Consider the following 21,744-nt stretch of genomic DNA (forward strand, 5'->3'; position numbering starts at 1 on the left):
AGGTTTTGTTTTGATGACAGTAAACCAATCTTTATCTTTTGCGTCTTGTACATAAAATACTTGACGAGCTTGAGATGAAAAAATGAATGGGTCATCCTTCAATAACACACCAGTGTGTATCAACCTTGAAAAATTTACAAGTGTAAATCCATTTGCATCTTGTTTCAAACCCCTTGGTGAGTTTATGTCTATCCAATCACATCTAAACAGTACTACTTTAAATTTTCCATAATAATCCAACTCATAGATATCTTTAAGTGCACCATAATAGGATTTTCCATCCACTTCCACCATAACACCGCTATTCTGTGTTTTTCTAAATTTCTTCCGTTCTCTAGTATGAAATTTAAAGCCATTAATTATGAAACCATTATATCTATTCATAATCTTGTTAGGTCCTCGAGCAAGAGCTATTAGTTCATCTGAATTATTTGTCTCCATCATCTTTGATACCTAACAAAAAATGATATGACGAAGTGCAGTTGAGTTATCTGATATTAAATATGTATCAAAAATTAATATATCTCATAATTAAATATAAATCACACCTGATTCGAAAGCCACATAGGGAATAACTCGACCAACCATCGCTGTTCAATCCTTGCATTAGGACGAATGTTATGATTGGCTCGTCTCTGATAAATTAAAAATTCACTGCATAAAATATAAATATATCATTTAGAACATTATATCTAATATAAAATTTAAATTTTGATGTCATTCCTTAAATATACTAACCTGCGATGGTCAGATATTATGTCACTATGAAGTAACACATAACGATGTGCTTGTGCTAAGGATTTTTGATCAAGTACAATACCTTCACCTCTTCCCAAGAATTTTCCAGCAGTTAAGAACTTATACAGTTCTGCATTCTCCACAAAGTCATTATGCCGTTGAGGTCGACTAAAAATAGTCTCTACACCTTGAAGATATCTTGAACAAAATGTCAAACATTCATCCGCAATATATGCTTCAGCAATCGAGCCTTCGGGATAGGCTCTATTTCGCACATAATCTTTAAGACGCACAAGATACCTTCAAGAATTAAATATTTATTAAAATATCAGTATGCTGTTGTTTCTAATAAAATTATCAAAAGATTTAAGGTTTGTAATAATACCTCTCAATAGGATACATCCATCTATAATGTACCGGTCCACCAACTTTAACTTCTGAAGCTAGGTGAACGAGCAGATGTACCATAATAGTGAAAAATCCAGGAGGAAAAATCTTTTCCATCTGGCAAAGTGTAATTGCAATATCCGATTCTAACTGATCAAGTTCCTGAGGATCAATAACTTTGGAACATAATGCCTTAAAGAATGACGATAATCGAAGTACAATTGTAACAACTTGTTTCGGCAATGACGATCTTAAAGCTATTGAAAAAATATCTTGCATCAATATGTGACCATCATGACTTTTAAGATTTGAAAGTTTTCGATCCTTTAGATGCACACATCATGAAATATTCGATGCATATCCATCGGGTACTTTGATACTTATCAAAACTCCCAAAAAATTATCCTTTTCTCGAACAGACATTGTGTAACATGCAGGAGGCACATAAATTCTATCATTAGCAAGCATTTTAGGATGAAGTTCCTGTCGGATACCCATTTCTTTTAAATCAAGACATACCTTCATGTTATCTTTGCTCTTTCCATCAAGGTTTAAAAATGTTCCAAGTAAATTATCGCAAACATTCTTCTCTATATGCATGACATCAAGATTGTGCCGAATAAGATTATGTTTCCAATAAGGTAAGTCAAAAAAGATACTTCATTTTTTTCATAAATGTTTACTTGGCTGTTGTGTAGATGCTATCTGTGTGTCTTCCTCATTTTCATCCTCGAAATAATTGTCTGGATCTTGAAACACCTCTGCATCTATAGTACTGATACTGACTTCCTCTGGTAACCCTTCGTGCACTGAGCTTTCAACATCATCCCTTCCTCTTTTTTTAGAGGACTTTGAGTGCTTACCATAGCTGTAATTCATGCCATCCATTTGTCTATGAACATCAGTTCCAGAAGGTGGAATAGGGGCACATCCCAATTCTATAGTACCATCAAACAAATCTTTCTGAAATTGAAATGGATGATTTGCTTCCAACCATCGACGATGTCCCATGTAACAAAATTTACCTCCATGTTTTAACCAAATTGAATGTGTTGAATCTCCACAACAAGGACATGCGACCCGTCCCTTTGTACTCCAGCCAGATAAATTGGCATATGCTGGAAAATCATTAATAGTCCATAACAAAGCTGCCCGTAGTTTAAATGTTTGGCCGTTGGAAGCATCAAATGCATCAACACCCTCCCACAACTGTTTCAATTCCTCTATCAAAGGCTGTAGAAAAATATCAATATCATTGCCTGGACCTTTATCTCCTGGAATAACCATTGACAAGATAAGTGATGATTGTTTCATGCACATCCACGGTGGCAAATTGTAAGGTATCAAAATGAGTGGCCAAGTGCTGTAGGTAGAACTCAGGGTCCGAAATGGATTGAAGCCATCAGAAGCTAAGCCAAACCTAACACTGCGAACATCAGAGGCAAAATCAGGATGCCTATCATCAAATGCTTTCCATTGAAGACTATCTGCTGGATGTCTCAACATTCCATCCTTTGTACGTCCTTCATGATGCCATCTCATTGATGAAGCTGTTTTTGATGATGCATAAATCCTTTTCAATCTAGGTATAAGAGGAAAGTAATGCAATACCTTGGCCGGTTTCTTTTTACTCCGCGTTGCATCCAATTCATTCAGTACATCATCTCGATCTTCTTTTTGTGTTATCCATCTTGAAGATCCACATACATTGCATGACTCTTGATTAGCATTTTCACCCCGATATAACATACAATCTTTCGGACAACTATGAATCTTTTCGTATCCAAGATCCAATTCCTTTACTACTTTCTTGGCTTCATAATACGATGGTGGTAAACGAGTGCTTTCTGAAAATGCATCCTTTAATAACTTGAGTAGCATGGTAAAACTCTTTCCAGACCATCCATTCAAATATTTGATATGAAATAAATGTACAAGAAAAGAAATCTTAGAAAATTTTGTACAACCCAGATATAATTCTTCGTCTGCATCTTTCATTAAGGTGTGATAACGAGCTGTCTCATCATTAGATGTATGTATGGGCTCCTCAATATGCATACGTTCCGTATGCGTACATTCATCAAACATCCCAACTGTTTCTTGTATACTACTAGATTCTCCTAAATTTTGAACATCAAATCCAAAAGCATCTGTGATCAAACCCCTTATATCATCATCTCTTGCAGAATTGTCTTCTAAGCTAGTGGATCCGCAATGAGTCAGGGGTTGGTTACACGATGATGGCAACATAGATTCTCCATGAAAAATCCAGTCGGTATAACCTCTTAAAAAACCATTCCATACCAAATGTTCTTCAACATTTTGTGGATCTAAAGAAGAACTATTTACACATTTCCGACATGGACATAAAATCTTTCCATTCAAACTACTTTTCTCCATACCAAATTTAATGAAGTCATGAACTCCATCTAAATATTCTTTACTATTCCTTGGTTTATTTATCCAACTTTTGTCCATTGTACGATAAAACTGACCGAACTTACAATTTATCTAAAAATAAAAAAAAAATTATATAATCTATATTAATGCAACGAGTAAAAAATATCAGTCATTTCATAAAATCCAAAAAAATAACAGCTAGATAAAGTTTACATAGTAAATGCTTGCTATCATCAACTAATAGGTAAAGAAGGTCCTATCCCATTCAGAAAATGTAGTAATTCTATAGGTCAATTACAAAAATCAAATGATATGCAACAAGAGCCGAAAAAAATTTCGGCAGCATTTTTCCTTAGTTCTTCCGTATAGGAAGAACAAAAGGAAAATACCATCCAAAATTTTTTCCGAACCTCTCAGCATACCATTTGATTATGGTAATGACCTATAGAATTACTCACATTTTCCAAACTGTCCATACTGGACAATCAATTGATCAATGTACATAATTCTTTTATCCGTACAAAAATAAATAAATGTACGGATATAATAGAATATGTACATTAATCAAAAGACGGGTCTATGTTTCGATGCAATATAATTTTTGAAAAATTAATTCATAATTAACTTGATTTAATACCTGATATTAACTTGGGGAGTAGTGGACAAAGAAACTTGGCCCAGCTTAATCCAGATGCTTAGTCTTCATCGGTCACGAAGATAAGGATAACGTAGGCTACACGATATCAGGGTCCAGCCACATAACGAGCGCCACATGTCAGATAAGCAATCGATCAGGATTCATGAAACTATGAAATTATCCATTCATCAACCATGTATCACAACCTTAATTAATTGTACTATATATTTTCGGGTGAACCTCGTAGAGAGATACTAAGAGGGTGTGGTTGTAAATTGATCTAGCTCTATATCATTTATTTTATGCTATACATGTTTACCATATTTGATATTTGATAACTGGTTGTAAATTGATCATGTACAACCAGTTGTTAACCACCAAATCCAAAAGAGTATGACTTGCATAATTTGGAGCACAGACATACATGAAGTACAAGCCTACTCACTAAATTAAAATTTTCCTGTTACACATATTTGCATTATAATCCTTGCACAAGCACAGTAAAATAGAAACTTCAAAAGAAGTATATATAAGCATGCCATTGATCAGAGGAAACAAACACAGAGAAGATTCTGGAAGACAGAGTGAGTGAAAAATAGATGCAGAAGCATAAGTAAGGGGGATTGGTAGCAAGAAGAGCAACATACTCACCGATCAAAGAGATTTTCAGGGTCCATCCTAAAATGTCAGGATAAATTTCACCACACTTCATAAACATTGCAGTAAAAAAACTTTCATTAATGAATTCAAGGTTTCATGTATTTAGAGCATGACATGATGACGGATGCTAAACAAGATTAAAGTATGATTTACAGCAGGAAGGTTGAAACAGGCCAAAATAAAATATAATAATACTATCATTGATCCAAAGAGACTAAATAACATCATCCACAGAAAGTAACATAATGACAAATAGATGAGTCATGCTCAAGTAATCACAAAATAATCAAAACACAACACTGCTAACATCATACTTGTTTCAAAATGAAAGAAAACATGGATTTAGGACGCCAGGTTTTGTGAAAGAAAACCATGCAGCACTAATAACGTCATATTGTTTTTAACTAGAATATTATGAAGGTGTAACTCTAGAAGATCATAATATTAGCATTTGCATTTCGTTACAAAAGAGAAAAACTACGAAATACAGATAACTCCAAAAGTTCATTATTTGTTTTCCTTATATTAGGCAGTGTATCCTTTCATCTTTCGTTCTACATTAGCGCTATATAGGCATTAAATAGCAATGTGTATCACAACATCATGGTAGCACATCTCCAGTAAATTAGAATCATAAGATTTGGTATAAAATTATCCCATCTCCCTCTCTTGCATTAGATGAAAATGAACCCAAATAAAGGGTTTTGGAATCCTTTTATGACCCATTGCCGGCCCAAACTAGTCAGCAACTACCAGATCAAACTTTCTATATAAGCCGATACGGGCAACATGAACCATACTGCAGAATACACACCTACTTGAAATGGAAGATGAGTCACATGCACATCGCACATGCACAAGGCAGACATGGACATGCACAGAGAGAAACCAATTGATGGACAACTTGCACCATCAAATTTCAACAGAGAAGAACTCTCTCACTTTCCTAGACCTAGGCGTATCAAAACCAGTCATTAACGATGATCTCCTCACACTCCCTAAAACCTAGCATCCACAGCAAAGAATTCTAGACCAAAATCGGAGCTCCAAAGAGAAGAACTCGCAATGTAAATCCTCTGTCCGTCTTTCTAAATATAAAGAACCCTAATTTCGAGCTTCCAAGCTCCACAATATCAACTAATTAAGAAGAAATACTAAAGAACAGGGGAATTATACCAGAATCCACGGATATCTCATCACCTCGAGGATTCGATTTGCGGATTTCTCGGATTCTGGGGTTTCCAGGCGGTGGATCCGATGCTGGAGCTGGATCGACCGGAGACCGCGTCGATGTTCGATGACGGAGAGGATTTTCGCTCCGAGAAATGGTAAATACATATAACCTCAGACAACAATGTAACAAGATCTGAAGAAATTAACACTCATGGTCCCACAAATTCTAAAGCTTTTAGATGCGATTACCGGTCATGACACAGGGAAGGAGGGAGGGGGAGAGAGAGAGAGACCGAACCTTTGGGCCGAAATTGAATCGGTCGAACACGAATCAGTCTGCGCCAAACAAAATCCAAGCAAAAGTGCACGGCAATCGAAGGAAATCGTGATGGGAAGATGGCCGCCGGGAGGGGGGAGGGGAGGAGGGCCGATGGGGTGGCTGCTTTCAGCGGACGGTGTACGGCTTGGACCGCGCGGGTGCGGCGTCGACGGATGCGGCAGAAGAGGGGAGCGGCAAACGGCGGTGAGCCGTGGACGGCGGATGCGCGTGGACGGCGGGCGCGGTGCCGGCGGCGGAGATGAGACGGGGTCGGCGGAGGAAATTAAGGATGGAAAGGGCAGCGGTAGATAGATTAGGGCACGGGAGAATAAGGATATTAAACGAACCTAACGACGCTTTTTAGCGTCGTTAATTAGTGTACAAAAGCGTCGGCATTTGCTTATTTTAACGACGCTTTTGCTAAAAGCGTCGGCGTTGACGTTGGATTGTTTTACGACGCTTTTAAGCGTCGTTAAACGACGACGCTTTTAAAAAGCGTCGGCAGGTCTGCGCAACTTGCCGACGCTTTCCAAAAGCATCGGCAAAAAACTGTCGCTACAGGCCCTTTTCGTTGCAGTGAGAGCAAAATTGTTCATTCTCCAAATTAACAGGTTGCTTTGTTTTTGCTATAACACCCTTTAATGCTTATTTTTGGTAATATGTTTGTATGCAGAAAAGTAGCTGTATTAGCCGTGGGAGGCACAATCCCGGAAGAGCTGCAAAACTTGACATACCTCAACTATTTGTATGGTCACTTCCTATCTCAAACTTCCAATCAAATTAGAGGGGTGATTTTTTTAAGAAATGCTGCATATATAAGTTAGTGTAGGTAAAAGTTGCAACATAAACATCTAATTATTTCTCCAATAATGTGCACATTGGTGGTGTTTGTTGCATTCAGATGGTCTATGGTATCGTCCATTTGGTGTGGACCTTACAAAAAAATCAGGGATACGCTAGGTGTGCATCATATGTATATGACTTAACTTGCACCAAAGCAAGTTTTTAGAGCTAGCATTCCTCAAGTGCCCTTATATGTTAAACACTCTGGCATTATATGCTAGTGTCAAATCAAATTTTAAGTGAGAAAATGTTAAAGACTCTATTCAGATGATCTAGTGCTACACCACATTGAGAACAAGAAAATGGAATACCTAGAGATCAATGAGATGGTATTTAGTTGGCATTCGTGTCAAATCTAGTGATTTTGACGAGATGACAATTTTTACAGGGATTTGACTTGGAACAACTTGACCGGTCCGTTGCCAGCATTTATTGGGAATTTGACTGAGTTGCAATCCTTGTAAGATCAGTGACATGCTCATTTGGAGTAGTGATTTGTTAAAGCATCTATGGTTTCTCTGTTGTCCTCACCATATCTAGTTTCCATTTGTTCATCACCAGGCATGTTGGTACAAATGCATTATCCGGGACCATTCCAAAGGAGCTTGGAAAGCTTCAAAGCCTCAGCTCGTTGTAAGAAACAGACAACAAATTATTTATGCTTTTATTGTTCAATTTATACCGGTCAGATAGTAAGTTACTAATAGAATACCCAGTCTTGATAATTTTGTTGCATATAGATCTTTTCTTTGTTGGTTGAGATGTCTGAACTTCATGTTTCTAACTACTCCTAGACTATGAGGTAGAACAACATGTTTCATTTAATATCTGTAAGAAGAATATCAATAAGCAAATCAAGTTATGGACAAATTTAGAAGAGACATTTTTCTTCTTCTTGAGAAATATGGTACCACCTCCGGTGCTCATACCTTGGAGCTCTCCAAGTAGAGAGCGGCACCAAGACAAGGAGGGAGGCCAATGGTATATTTTAGTGTTTCACAATATTAAATTGTTTTGGCATGAAAATGATAACAAAGAATAAGGCGATTGATTTTGTGTAAAATTCTACATCGGTGTAGATAACAATATGATGCAGCTCGAAGCATAGAAAAGACAACCAGAAGCACCGTTCGGGGCTCTTAAATAACTTGAGAAGAAAATAAAAGCTTAAGCTATAAAACCTCTAAAATAACTAAGAATAGAGAAAGGTGATTCTATTTATTGATGCTAAAGACCCTTAAGAAGTTACAATTTATAAGCACAATGATTAGTGCTTGAAGATAAAAGAAAAAATAAATAAGGAAACTCTTAACTAGCTTTTCTTTTAAAAAAATCTAAATAAACAAATTAAATATTGGCTAAATAATTTGGTTAATCTCTAATTGACATCTTCTATATATCAAAGATCCTATATCAGATAGACATCTTCCATATATAAAAGATCTATCAGGTAGACATCTTCCATATATAAAAGATCTTGTATCACATAGATATTTTTCATATAAAAGATCCTTTATTAAGTGGATATCTTCCATATATAAAAGATCCTGCATCTTCCAAGGTTCACTCCCCTCTGAGCTTGGGAACTTGACCAATCATCAAAAATTGTTCACTTCTGATTACCTTTAAGCACCATGTTTTATGTTTGTAATTGGGAAACAATTAACATGGGGCTTATGGCTTTATTCTCTTCTAAACAGGTACATATACAGATAGTTGTGGAGTAGGTAGTGAATTCCTATTGACCGTATCAAGTCTCGATCATGCCAATGTAAGATCTAAAACAAGTATCAAACAAAAAAAATATTTATAGAGAACTACGAGAAAAAAAAATAATTTTGGAAGAACAAAAATTAAGAGAAAAAAATAATTTATTTAAAAAAAATAGAGATCAGAATCTTACAAAAATACCTCACGAAAAAGTCTCCACATACACAAATAATCTCTCTTCTCTCTTTCTTCCTATACCATTCTCTACGCGATTCCCTACTTGGTTCCACATGTTAGAGAGATACTAAAGTTCCCTTTAAATAGACCACCACATAGGTGGGAGTTTGATTCCTACCTTGACTCACAAACCAAAGATCCATCAGAACATAAATTCTAATAATTTTTAAAAGAAAATAATTAAATAAGATAACACTAGGGATAGAACCACAAAATCATTAAAACTAATGACCAATCAAAAATCAAATCCTAATTGGATTTGGATTTTGGGCTTGTTAATGAATATCAATATTTTCCCTCATTGAAAAGTCCATACAATAATATTGAAGTTGTCGATGTTATAAAGCATCGTCATAGCCATCGCCACCATTGCCATAGTAATAGTAATATATATTAATTTGTCAAACCAATAATTAAATTACAAAAAATAATGCTTTTGTTGGCTCATCCTTCTTGATGTGTGTATTAAAATTGATGATGTCCTGCAGTACTTCCCCTTGGCATCGACTCTAAGGTCATGATGTTGAGATTCTTTCGAACATCCACCTTATTTTAATGAACATCCAGTTACTAGTTGCAATAACTATGAGCATCATCTATTGCCTATACATAAGTAAAATAAAAAATCAAAATTTGCTCATATCCACATGCCCCTACTTGTGGAGCCATGGGTATCTTCACACATTTGGCTTTTTTTGAAAATGGATTAACTCTACATGCATCGAGTCTTTTAATAGCTCAAATTTTGAAGTAACTTTAAAATCAAGCAAAATCAAGGTACAATAAGAATCATCTTCACCAAGCATATATTCTTATTCCTTGGTCTCCGAAATTGCTTCAAAATAAATCATCTTTTTATCTTCATAACTGACTAAGTCTTTACAAGACATATCCAGATCTTGGATAGCTTTAACATAGGACTCTTTTGTATGATTTGATTCCTTAAGAAAGATCTCCATAATCGAATCAACTGTAGCATCATCTAATTCTTCTTGAGTAATTTCAGAATCAATGAATTCTTCAGTTATGATCTCTTCTAAACTTGATATGGTAGCCATCCATTTTCTTGCTCAAAATTTTTTTTTGGACTTGATTAATTCTCAAGCTAATCAATCTTGTCATGCTCTGAGTCTTCAAAAATTGATCTAATCTCGAACTGATCAAGCTCCCCCTATTTCAAAAATTTATTTTTAAACCAATTTTGTCTTCTTTGAAATTTTTGAACAAGTCAGTAACCAAAATCCACTCTTCAGATAATTTTCATTTGGGATGTCTCGAATTGCATGAATTTAAGTAAATAAGCGTAAGAATATCTCATGCATCCTTCGGCTTTTTTACATCTTAAATATGGAGAAAATTTTTTTTATTAACTAAAATTTGAAGAATCTATGTTATCTTTCTGGATTTCAGATTCTATTTTCTTCTTGCAATCTCATCTGTTGGCATCATCTTTGACTCATCCAAAATATTCTATAAAACTTGAGCTGTCAAATAAGACTTAACAAGAGCCTTCCAATGTGGATAACATGTATTGTTCAACTTACGAAGAAAAGTGGTATAGTAAAAACAATCACATTGATACTGGTAAGATCGGTTATCGTATATATGAACCATTAATAGAGAAGGTACTAGCATTGACTATGATGATTGATCTCTTAAATTACTAAATAAGAGTCCACATGCTTACACCATTATAAAACAAATTATTGAAAGCTTTTCAACAATGCCGGACTATGAATATAGGAATCTCCAATAATCAAGTTGCCACTCCAAAAAAACTGCACTCCTAATAAATCTGATCGAAATTGCAAATTGCACAACCACTCTTCAAGCCTATAACTCTAATAGCATGTAGAGCTACAAATATATGGGTCACCAATCTTAAGACCTTAGCTCTGATATCATGTAGAATGGCAAATATCAAAACCTTTGCTCTGATACATGTAGAATAGCACATTACGCAGAGTAAATCAATCATGCTGGCCCAAGATCCAAAATAAATATCAAACAAAAAATTATTTGTAGAGAATTGCAAGAAAAAAATAATTATGGAAGAACAAAAATTAAGAGAGAAAAAATAATTTATTCAAAGAAAAATAGAGATCAAAAACTTATAAAGGAGTCTCATGAAAGAGTTTCCACATACATAAATAATCTCTCCTCCCTCTTGCTACCTATACCGTCCTCTACACAATTCCTTACATGGTTCCACGTGTTAAGGAGGTACTAAAAATCTCTTTAAATAGACCACTATATTGGTGTGAGTTTGACTTCTATTTTGACTCACAAAGTAAAAATCCACTCGGATATGAATTCTAATAACCTTTAAAGAATATAATTAAATAAAATAATACTAGAAAAAAAATCCTAAAGTCATTAAAATCAATGACTAACTAAAAATAAAACCCTAGTTAGATTTGGACTTTGGATTTGGCAATGATTTTCAACATACTGGACTTTAGTGCAACAACTTTAACCAATTTGTAAGATTAAAAAATGAGATTTCATTGGGTGCCCTTGAATTTTGACACCAATTTGTTTCATTTGATGTCTATATCATATGTCTTGTAATGTTGCTCGTCCATCTTTTTTTTTTTTTGACTTTTTCTTTCTTTCTTTCTTTCTTTCTTTTTTTTTTTTTTTTTTCCCCTCTCAGCCCCTAGTAGGGGCGCAGGGAGATGAGAAGAAGGGAGGGCGAAACTTACCCAAATTTTTTAAAGAAACAAGAAAGAGCAACAGCAAGCCTCGAGAAGGCAAAAGGAAGACCCATCCTTTAACTGTCACACTATGCCGGTAACTATAAATTCATCAATATATATATTCTTCAACTAGGTTATTGTTGAGAGGAAGGTTCACCTTTGCTCATATACAAAGGTGTGCTGAAAATGAGCCGAAAAATTTCATTAAACAATAAATGACATATACATATTTAGATGTATTGTTAAATTGCAGAAGGGGTCATGTAATAGATGTTTTATGGTTCATTCTTCAAAAAAAGCAACAAAAATTGTCACATATTGCATTTTGCATTACTAGTTAATTATTTGGAAGCTGCACGACATTGCGTATGAACCATAGTTTTATCTGAATATACAATAAATTTTCATTTTAGCCACTAATTATTGAATCTTCATTATAGGTGGATGTCAAACAACTCTTTTGACGGCCCAATCCCTTCAAGTTTTTCTCGTCTTACGAGTTTGATGGACTTTAAGTTTTTTCATCTATTTCCAGTTCAGTTAGCTCTCAGCAATATAATAGATTATTTTGTGGCCCTTAGTGCAAGCAAATGTGATGTCTGAGTAGCAGGACTCTGGAAATGCTTTTGAATGATGCCGACGACATATAGTCATTAGACATTGATCGACTTGATATATATGCATCCACACCTTTGTTGAAAAATGCTAATTACTTCATTCATGATCTATATATGTGGCGATGCAGATGGCTAGGTGACATATCCAATGGAAGCTCAACTTTAGCATTATTAGTAATTTAACATCCTTCAGCATTTACAGAGGACTTTCTAGGGTTTCGCTCAAGTCCTGTGGCCCTGGCAATCCTTTTCCTCCTCGGACTCATTGGAGTCTTTTTCTAACTAAATTTTTTAGTTTGTGTTGGGGTTTGGGCTGACTAGAGATGGGCTGGTCCAATAGACCGAGCCATCTTAACTTGCATCTAAGAAAGTGTTTAGATCTAGCATTCCTCAGGTGCCCCTACATCTTAAAAATTCGGACACTATATCCTAGAGTCAAATCAAATTTTAGGTGGGAAAATGTGAAAGACTGTATTCACAAGATCTAGCGCTACCACAGTGAGAACAAGAAAATGAAATACCTCAAGAACCACAGTGGGAAAAAGTTTTTATCAACCGACAGTGTTAATAAGATCAGAGATGGTTTATACAAGGTTAAGAGAATGATACAAAATAAGCAGATCTTCAAGAGAATGGCAGAATCACAAGCTCAGAAATCAAGATTCAGCAGTGGGACCTAGTGCTTAAAATACTGCATGATTTCAATCTTCTAAACATCTGATCTTGGGGCTGAAAAGAGGTAACAAGTTACCATCATCTACACTTGCCTTCTTCCCCTTCATTTTTTCAAGAACTGACTCCAAGATACGCAAAGGAATCTTCCTTCATTGGCAAGCAGTCAGATTCAGTTTTACAAAGGATCCTCAACTTCTTTTATCCATTGAAACATCCAAGAAAATGACTGAAGGATATTGTTAAAGTTGATCACCTTCAGTTCCATCTTAAGTTCTTATTCTCTTTCGCCTTGTATCTCTCAGATTTTCTTTCCTTCCGTACATATACTCACTTTAAATTAATCAATTATGTGGGAGAAGTACCTTACTTCTTCCACAATTCATCATCAAGAAAAAAAAAGAAATACTTCAAGAACCATGTGATAGTATTCATTTGTGTCAAATCTAGTGATTTTGATGAGATGACAATTTTTACAGGGCTTTGTCTCAGAACTACTTGACTGGTCCGTTGCCAGCCTTTATTGGGAATATGACTGAGTTGCAATCCTTGTAAGATCAGTGACAAGCTCATTTGAAGTAGTGATTTCTTAAAGCATCTATGGTTTCTCTGTTGTCCTCACCATATTTAGTTTCCATTTGTTCATCACCAGGTCTGTTGGTGCAAATGCATTATCAGGGACCATTCCAAAGGAGCTTGGAAAGCTTCAAAACCTCAGCATTTTGTAAGAAACAAACAACAAATTATTTATGCTTTTATTGTTCGATTTATACTGGTCAGGTACTAAGTTACTAATATAATACCCAGTCTTGATAATTTTGTTGCATGTAGATCTTTTCTTTGTTGGTTGAGATGTCTGAACTTCGTGTTTCTAACTACTCCTAGACTATGAGGTAGAACAACATGTTTCATGTAATATCTGTAAGAATATCAATAAGCAAATCTAGTTATGGACAAATTTTGAAGAGACATTCTTCTTCTTCTTGACAAATATGGTACCACCTCCAGTTTTCAAACCCTGGAGCTCTCCAAGTGGAGAGGGGTGCCATGACAAGGAGGGAGGCCAATGATACATTTTGGTGTTTTGCGATATTAAATTGTTTTGGCAAGAAAATGATGGCCAAGAATATGGCGATTGATTTTGTTAAATTTCTGCAGGGGCATAGGTAACAATAACTTCCATGGTTCACTCCCCTCTGAGCTTGGGAACTTGACCAATCTTCAGACATTGTCAGCTTCTGATTACCATTAAGCACCATGTTTTATGTTTGTAAATGGAAAACTATTAACATGGGCCTTATGGCTTTGTGCTCTCCTGAACAGGTTCGTAGATAGTTGTGGAGTAGGTGGTGAATTCCCATTGACCGTATCAAGTCTCAAGAAGTTGCAGATTTTGTAAGACCCATTATGCTATGAGTGGAAAAATTGCCTATACAAATTCAAATTGGCCTTGACTAATTTTGTTGTAATTTCAGGTTGGCATCAGACAATAATTTCACTGGCAAAATACCAGACTTTAGCGAGACAAAGTTATTTCAGTTGTAAGATTAAGAAATGAGATTTCATTGGGTGCCCTTGAAATCTGATATCAATTTGTTTCATTTGATGTCTATGTCATATGTCTTGTAATGTTGCTCGTCCATGTTTTCTTCTACTTTTTCTTCTTCTTTTTTCCCTCTTTGCCCATAGGGGGGCCGGGGGGTGATGAGAGGAAGGGAGGGCAGAACGTACGCAAATTTTTTAAAGAAACAAGAAAGAGCAACAGCATGCCTCAAGAAGGCAAAAGGAAGACTCATCTTATATTTGTTGTGCTGAAAATGAGCCGAAAGATTTCATTAAATAACAAATGACATATACATATTTAGATGTATTGTTAAATTGCAGAAGGGGTTGTGTGAAAGAGACTTTATGCTTCATTGGTGAAAAAAAGCAACAAAAAATTGTCACATGTTACATTCCATATTTCTACTTAATTTTTTGGAAGCTGCAGAAGTAACATTGCCTATGAAACATATCTTTATATGGAAATACAATAAATTTTCTTTTTAGCCACTAATTCTTGAATCTTGATTATAGGAGGATGCAAGGCAACTCTTTTGAAGGCCCAATACCTTCAAGTTTTTCTAGTCTCACGAGTTTGAAAGACTTGTAAGCTTTTTCATCTATCTCTAGTTCAGTTAGCCCTTAGCAATATATTAGATTAATTTGTGACCCATCGTATAAGATGATGTGATGTCTTAGTAGCATCATTGTGAAAATGCTTTTAAATGATGCCGACAACATATAGTCATTAGAAATTGATTGACTTGATATGCATCCACACCTTTGTTGAAAAATGATTACTTCATTCATGATTATCTATATACATGGCAATGCAGATGGTTAGGCGACATATCAAATGGAAGCTCAACTTTAGCATTTATTAGTAATTTAACATCCTTAGAGACCTTGTAAGTTCATGCATCTCAACTGAACAATTTGCCATCATGTTTCATTTTGTTCTATGACATTCTGCCAGTTAACATCATCATATAATGTTGACAGAGTCTTGAGGAATACCAGGATATCTGATACTATTCCACCAAACTTTTCCCGCTACACTAATTTGCGGATATTGTAAGTCAGCTACAGTCACTTGTAATTCACGTTGATGACTTGTGTTAAATTGACGATATCTTCTATATACGACTTCATATAATTCAGTCTGTGTACTACTAACAAATCTATTTGTACTTTTCTAAATTTACTTCTATAGGGATCTGAGCTTTAACAATTTAACAGGCCACCTTCCTCCATCTCTATTTGATTTGAGTTCACTCCAGTACTTGTAAGAAAAATAGATGTCTTCATTTAATAATTATATACTTACATTTTTCCCTAAAAAAATGCATATCCTATGGATTTTTTTTCCTTGTTCATTTCTTAACAAAAAAAAAAGTTCTGTTTTATTTTTTTAATGTCTTCTCGTGCAGATTTCTTGGGAACAATAGCCTATCTGGTAGCTTGCCTGCTAGCATAAGCACCTCACTTCTCAATATGTATGTTCTTCTAATTCTTCCTAATTTGCATGCAAATCTGATTATAACAGAATATTTTGATCTTTCTTATCTTATCTCAGATCCTTTTCTTCCATTAATTGGTTATGATATTATTTTATGATTCCTTAGATAATTTACACTAATGTCTCTCGATGACTTTACAGTACGCTGGCTTTTCTTTTTGCTGTTTTCATGCTGTTGACTACAAATTGTCTTTCCTTGCAGAGATCTATCATATAATCAACTATCAGGAAGCTTTCCTTCTTGGGTTACCGAACAAAATTTGGAATTGTATGTTGGAAAAGCAGAAAACCTCTATTTTAATATCCAGTCATAATACAATGTTTAGGAATATTAATTATAACAGCTTAATCCTTCTTGAAGGACCAGGATACTCTCTCTTGCTATTCATGGTATCAAATATTCATGAGTATATTGTGAAGAAGCAAGACCGAGATGATATGAATAATCTGATCAAACATCAAAAGTATCAAGGTTTGTCGTACTGATTAGTACCATTGCATACTGATTGTATTGGTACTGGATCGGTATGATACGGAAGACATATCAGCACTCAGTACGCCGAACTGGCAAATACCATAGTGGATGTACTAATATTATAAAGGATAGTACAGGTATGGATTCCACTATCACGACGACAAACCTTGGAGAGTATAGATCTAAGTTTGGCTCCATATTCATGACATCATAATAAACTATTCAACTGTGGAACCATAACTTCACATTGTCAAGATCACTCTTCTATAATTAGAAACAGCTTTATTTTAATCTAGACCATTTAGGATGCCAAAATATGCCATCAAGGTGAGACCTGCCACACTGGTGTGTGTTGCAGTTTAGAGAGGCGGCAGAAATGAGAAGTTAGAGGGTAAGGATTCCTATCAACATCCCCGATCCATCTGAATATGGATCAGCCAAATCCATTTAAAATAGTGATTTCTATTAGTCACAAAATCTTGCAATTGTGAGCTCCATGATCTCAAGAAATCACTTCAATGTTTCTTTCTTGATTGGTGCTATATGTACATGTACATACATACATATATATATATATATATATATATATATATATATACATACATACATATATATATATATATATACATACATACATATATATATATATATATACATACATACATATATATATATATATACATACATACATATATATATATATATATACATACATATATATATATATATATATATATATATATATATATATATATATATATATATATATATACACACACACTGAGCAATACTCAAGTGGATGTCCACTCTGATCCAGTCACATCTTGTCCAACATCAATGATCCGGGCCATTAAATATGATCACAGCCAACTAATCGAACCATCAATGTGGGACCCTTAAGTCCGATACATACCAAACTGGATTTTAGTGGAGAATCATTTGAGTAAAATCAAGTTCAGCTCTCTCTCTCTCTACACACACACAGATATATATATATATATATATATATATATATATATATATATATATATATATATATATATATATATATATATATATATATATATATATATATATAGATACATAGATACATACATACATATGTATGGTTGTCTGTATGTGCACGCACATGCACGTTCCTGTGTGTGCATGCATACATGCTCTTGCTTCAGCAGTGGGGGACAAGAACATTTAAAGCAAAATTATTTAATCATCACTCAGGTAGTAGTTGAGACACTACCTCTTTTTCCACACGCTGTTGATTGTGGACTCCCTTTGTTGTATCGTACAGGAACTTGGTGGCCAACAACTTTGTGCTTGATAGTTCTAATAACAGGTACCTTCCGCTGATAAAATATCCATTAGAACTTCTGCAGCACGAAATCTTTTTTCTTCTGAATTGTTGCCATTGCATTGCTGTGTCCACAGTGTTCTGCCTTCAGGATTGAATTGCCTTCAGCAAGATATACCTTGCAATCGTGGATCACCAATTTGTAAGTTGTTCTTATTGTTTCTTTATCATTAGTTGCTTCCTAAATATAATTATTGTTTCATCCACTGGTTTGCAGATTCTTCCTTTGCCATAACGTGTGGTGGTTATGAACCCATAACATCCTCTGATGGAACTGTGTATGAAATAGACAGCAAATCTTTCAAATCGGCATCTTATTATGTGACCGACCAAAAGAAATGGGCAGTTAGCAGTGTTGGAATTTTTGTGGACAACCGAAGTGCTGATTTTATACTGAGGAGTACATCTCAGTTCTCAAACACTAGAGAACCAGAGCTGTACCAGACTGCAAGGATGTCTCCATCATCATTAAGATACTATGGTCTTGGGCTTGAGAATGGAAACTACACTATAAAGTTGCATTTTGCCGAGACAAAATTCCTTGATCCACCTGATTGGACAAGTGTTGGGAGGAGGGTTTTTGACATCTACATACAGGTAAGTGTGCTCAAGTCTTTTGTATTTCAAATGTACACTAATAATGAATGTGACAAGAAAATCATGCCAGAGTGATTTAAATAATAAAAATAATAAAAATAATAATAATAGATTTCATAAGCGCAACTGCTTAACATTCTTATTTGACATCTCGGAACTCATGAAAACTTTGTAGGAATAGAGATCTTTCTAATCATTTGTCTTCATAGACGAAGGATTCATCTGTTCAATAGCATCAAGGTAAAAAGCAAAAATAATGTATGTGCCATTAATTTAGGAAGCATGGGCCTTTCTACAAATAACACTTCAATATGTTAGATTAAACTTTTGATGATGAAATTTCTCATTTTTTATCAACCGTAATGGTTCACTTGAGATCAAAAATCGGCTCCTTAAAGCATGGCTTGTATAATGGTCTTTAGTCAAATTCAAGCACATCAATGATCAAAAAATGTATTAGTTAAACACTTAAACTAATAGATGGGAAAAGCAGAGATGGAGTTTTCTCAATCATTAGTGTTGAGAAAAAAAAATAGAGGAAATAATTTAATTTCAGAAGTTATATTTCTTCCAATGTATGGGTTAAAATTTAAATACAATGAGTCATAAAAAAAAAGATAAATATGACCATACAAAAGTGGTAAATATGGCTATACAAAAAATATAAACAACTATACAATAAAAGGAGAGAAATTATAGAAAAAATATTCAAAGATAGTACTACTGGTTGTGATAAATTTTTTTAATACATTTTTTTATTTGCTAAGATTATAGTTGACCTTTGGTTGTCGTGCTTGATTCTATTTTGATTCTATCCTTCTTTAGCTTGATTCTATGAGATAATCACTCATCTTCCAACACTTTCCCTCAAATTGGTGCATAGATATCAAGTAAGCCCAACTTGTCAATGAAAAAATTGAAAAGATGAGAGGACAGTCTTTTGATAAGTAAGTCAGCAATTTGTTGTGAAGTGGGAACAAATGGTATGCAAATAACTCCAGCTTCAAGCTTCTCTTTGATAAAATGTCAGTCAACCTCCATATGTTTGGTGTGGTCATGCTGAACTGAATTATGGATAATACCAATTACAGCTTTATTATTGTAGTACAACTTCATAGGTAATTTTATAAAAAGATGTAATTCACCTAGAATTTGCTGTAGCCAAAGTAACTCACAAACACCATTTGTCATGGCTCTATATTCGGCTTTAGCACTGCTCCTAGATACAACATTCTGCTTCTTACTCCTTCAAGTAATCAGATTCTCCCAAACATAAGTACAGTAGTCAATGGTGAATTTTCGATCGATTGAAGAACCTATCCAATCAGCATCCATAAAAGCCTATATATTCCTTTGAGAATATTTTTGAAAAAATAAATGCTTCCCAGGGGAACTCTTTAAGTACCATAAGATCCTATAAACCGCATCAAGATATGCTTTCTAAGGAGAATGCATAAACTGACTTACTCTACTCACAGCAAATGCAATATCAAATCTTGTGTGAGATAAATAAATCAGCTTCTCCACTGGTCTTTGATATCTAAAAGTATCAACCGCCTCATCTTTTTCACTATCCCCTAATTTGACATTAGAGTCAATGAAAGTATCTGCAGGTCTACACCCACTCATTTCAGTTTCTTTGAGGAGATCAAGAATGTACTTCTTCTGATTCATAACTAACCCCTTCTAAGGGCGAGCAACTTTCATTCCAAGAAAAATATTTCACCGTCCCTAAGTCTTTGATTTCAAACTCTTCAGCCAAGCTACTCTTCAATCATTCTATCTCAGCAATATCATTACCGGTTAGGATGATATCATCCACATACACAATGAGAACAGTAATCTTTTTTATCTCCATGCTTATAGAACATATATAGTATGGTATTATTATGCTTGACAATATCTCTGATTCTTCATTGATCTAGTGAATTTATCGAACCAGACCCTTGGACATTGTTTAAGGCCATATAAAGACTTCTTGAATCTACAAACTCAAGAACCAAAGTCTGTCGCAAAGCTAGGAGGTGCAGCCATATAAACTTCTTCTAAATTCCTATTCAAGATTACATTTTTATTGTCCAGCTACTGTAATGGCCAATCAAGATTAACGGCTAATGAGAACAACTCCTAATAGTGTTTAGTTTGGCCATAGGTGCAAAAGTCTCCATGTAGCCAATACCATAGGTTTGTGTAAACCCTTTTGCCACTAATCTCGTCTTGTATCTTTCAAGAGAGCCATTGGATTTGTATTTAATAGTGAACATCCACTTACAACCCACTATCTTCTTTCCTCTATGGAGATCCACTACTTCCCAAATTCTGTTCTTCCCAAGTGCCCGCATCTCTTCTAACATGGCTTCCCTCCCCTCTGGAGCTCATAGAGTATCCTACACAGTTGTTGGAATCTCCACAAGAGAAAGATGAGAGGAAACAAGCTGAAAAAAATGATGATAGATTAGTATAGGACATATATTTGGACATTGGATATTTGGTACATGTTCTAATACCCTTATGAACAGCAATAGAAAGATTTAATTCATTGGGCACAATTGAAAAATTAGAATTAGAATCAGAATTGGAATTAAAATTACTTGAAGAATCTCGATCCAGCTCCGGTTCAGACTTATGACTTTGAAGAGAAGCCTCGGACTCTTTTTCTTGAAGAACATCCTTTATAGAGTAGACTTTTCTAAAGCACCTGTTTATGTTCACTTCTCTTTCATTTTGATCATAAATATGTGGTAGGACCACAGGTTAACCTTCAAGTTCTTCATTATTTAAAATATTTGAAAGATTTTTATCAATGTTTATAGCAGAATTTTTACTTTCAGCATTATTTTGCTGGTTTGGATTTTTATTTTCAACAATAATTTTATTTTCGGATGCAAGTACAGAGACATCCACATGATGAAAAATAAAGAAAAAAATGAATTCATTTTCAAATATGCTAGAATTTCTTAAATCTTCTTTCTCTCTCTCCCTCTGAAGATGAGAGTTAAAATATAGAGTTTGTTCAAAAAAGAAGACATCCATTGTTATAAATTTTTTTTTTAAATGGGGTCATAGCACTTATATCCTTTTTGGATAGATGCATATCCCATAAATACATACTTAATGGCCCTCGAGTCAAGTTTTTCATGATTTTGATCATGATTATGGATATAAATC

At 34.7% G+C, this 21,744-nt stretch overlaps 1 protein-coding gene across 5 annotated transcripts in view; it reads left to right on the forward strand.

The window, feature by feature from the left end:
- Positions 1 to 21,744, forward strand: part of LOC105037428 (probable LRR receptor-like serine/threonine-protein kinase At1g56140) — a 64,551-nt gene that overhangs the window by 24,248 nt on the left and 18,559 nt on the right. For 4 of the 5 annotated variants that reach the window (XM_073251514.1, XM_073251515.1, XM_073251513.1 and 1 more), the window contains exons 3-19: positions 6,988 to 7,059; positions 7,546 to 7,617; positions 7,719 to 7,790; positions 13,572 to 13,643; positions 13,745 to 13,816; positions 14,251 to 14,322; positions 14,416 to 14,487; positions 14,568 to 14,633; positions 15,169 to 15,240; positions 15,471 to 15,542; positions 15,637 to 15,708; positions 15,848 to 15,919; positions 16,065 to 16,130; positions 16,356 to 16,421; positions 17,920 to 17,964; positions 18,057 to 18,121; positions 18,197 to 18,576. In XM_073251514.1, the coding sequence (XP_073107615.1) occupies positions 6,988 to 7,059; positions 7,546 to 7,617; positions 7,719 to 7,790; positions 13,572 to 13,643; positions 13,745 to 13,816; positions 14,251 to 14,322; positions 14,416 to 14,487; positions 14,568 to 14,633; positions 15,169 to 15,240; positions 15,471 to 15,542; positions 15,637 to 15,708; positions 15,848 to 15,919; positions 16,065 to 16,130; positions 16,356 to 16,421; positions 17,920 to 17,964; positions 18,057 to 18,121; positions 18,197 to 18,576 (1,480 nt within the window). Of the gene's footprint in view, positions 1 to 6,987; positions 7,060 to 7,545; positions 7,618 to 7,718; positions 7,791 to 11,773; positions 11,898 to 13,571; positions 13,644 to 13,744; positions 13,817 to 14,250; positions 14,323 to 14,415; positions 14,488 to 14,567; positions 14,634 to 15,168; positions 15,241 to 15,470; positions 15,543 to 15,636; positions 15,709 to 15,847; positions 15,920 to 16,064; positions 16,131 to 16,355; positions 16,422 to 17,919; positions 17,965 to 18,056; positions 18,122 to 18,196; positions 18,577 to 21,744 lie in introns of those variants that run through there. The other variant, XM_073251516.1, reaches the window with a different exon arrangement.

This window comes from Elaeis guineensis, chromosome 2, assembly GCF_000442705.2.
Source record: "Elaeis guineensis isolate ETL-2024a chromosome 2, EG11, whole genome shotgun sequence".
NCBI lineage: Eukaryota > Viridiplantae > Streptophyta > Magnoliopsida > Arecales > Arecaceae > Elaeis > Elaeis guineensis.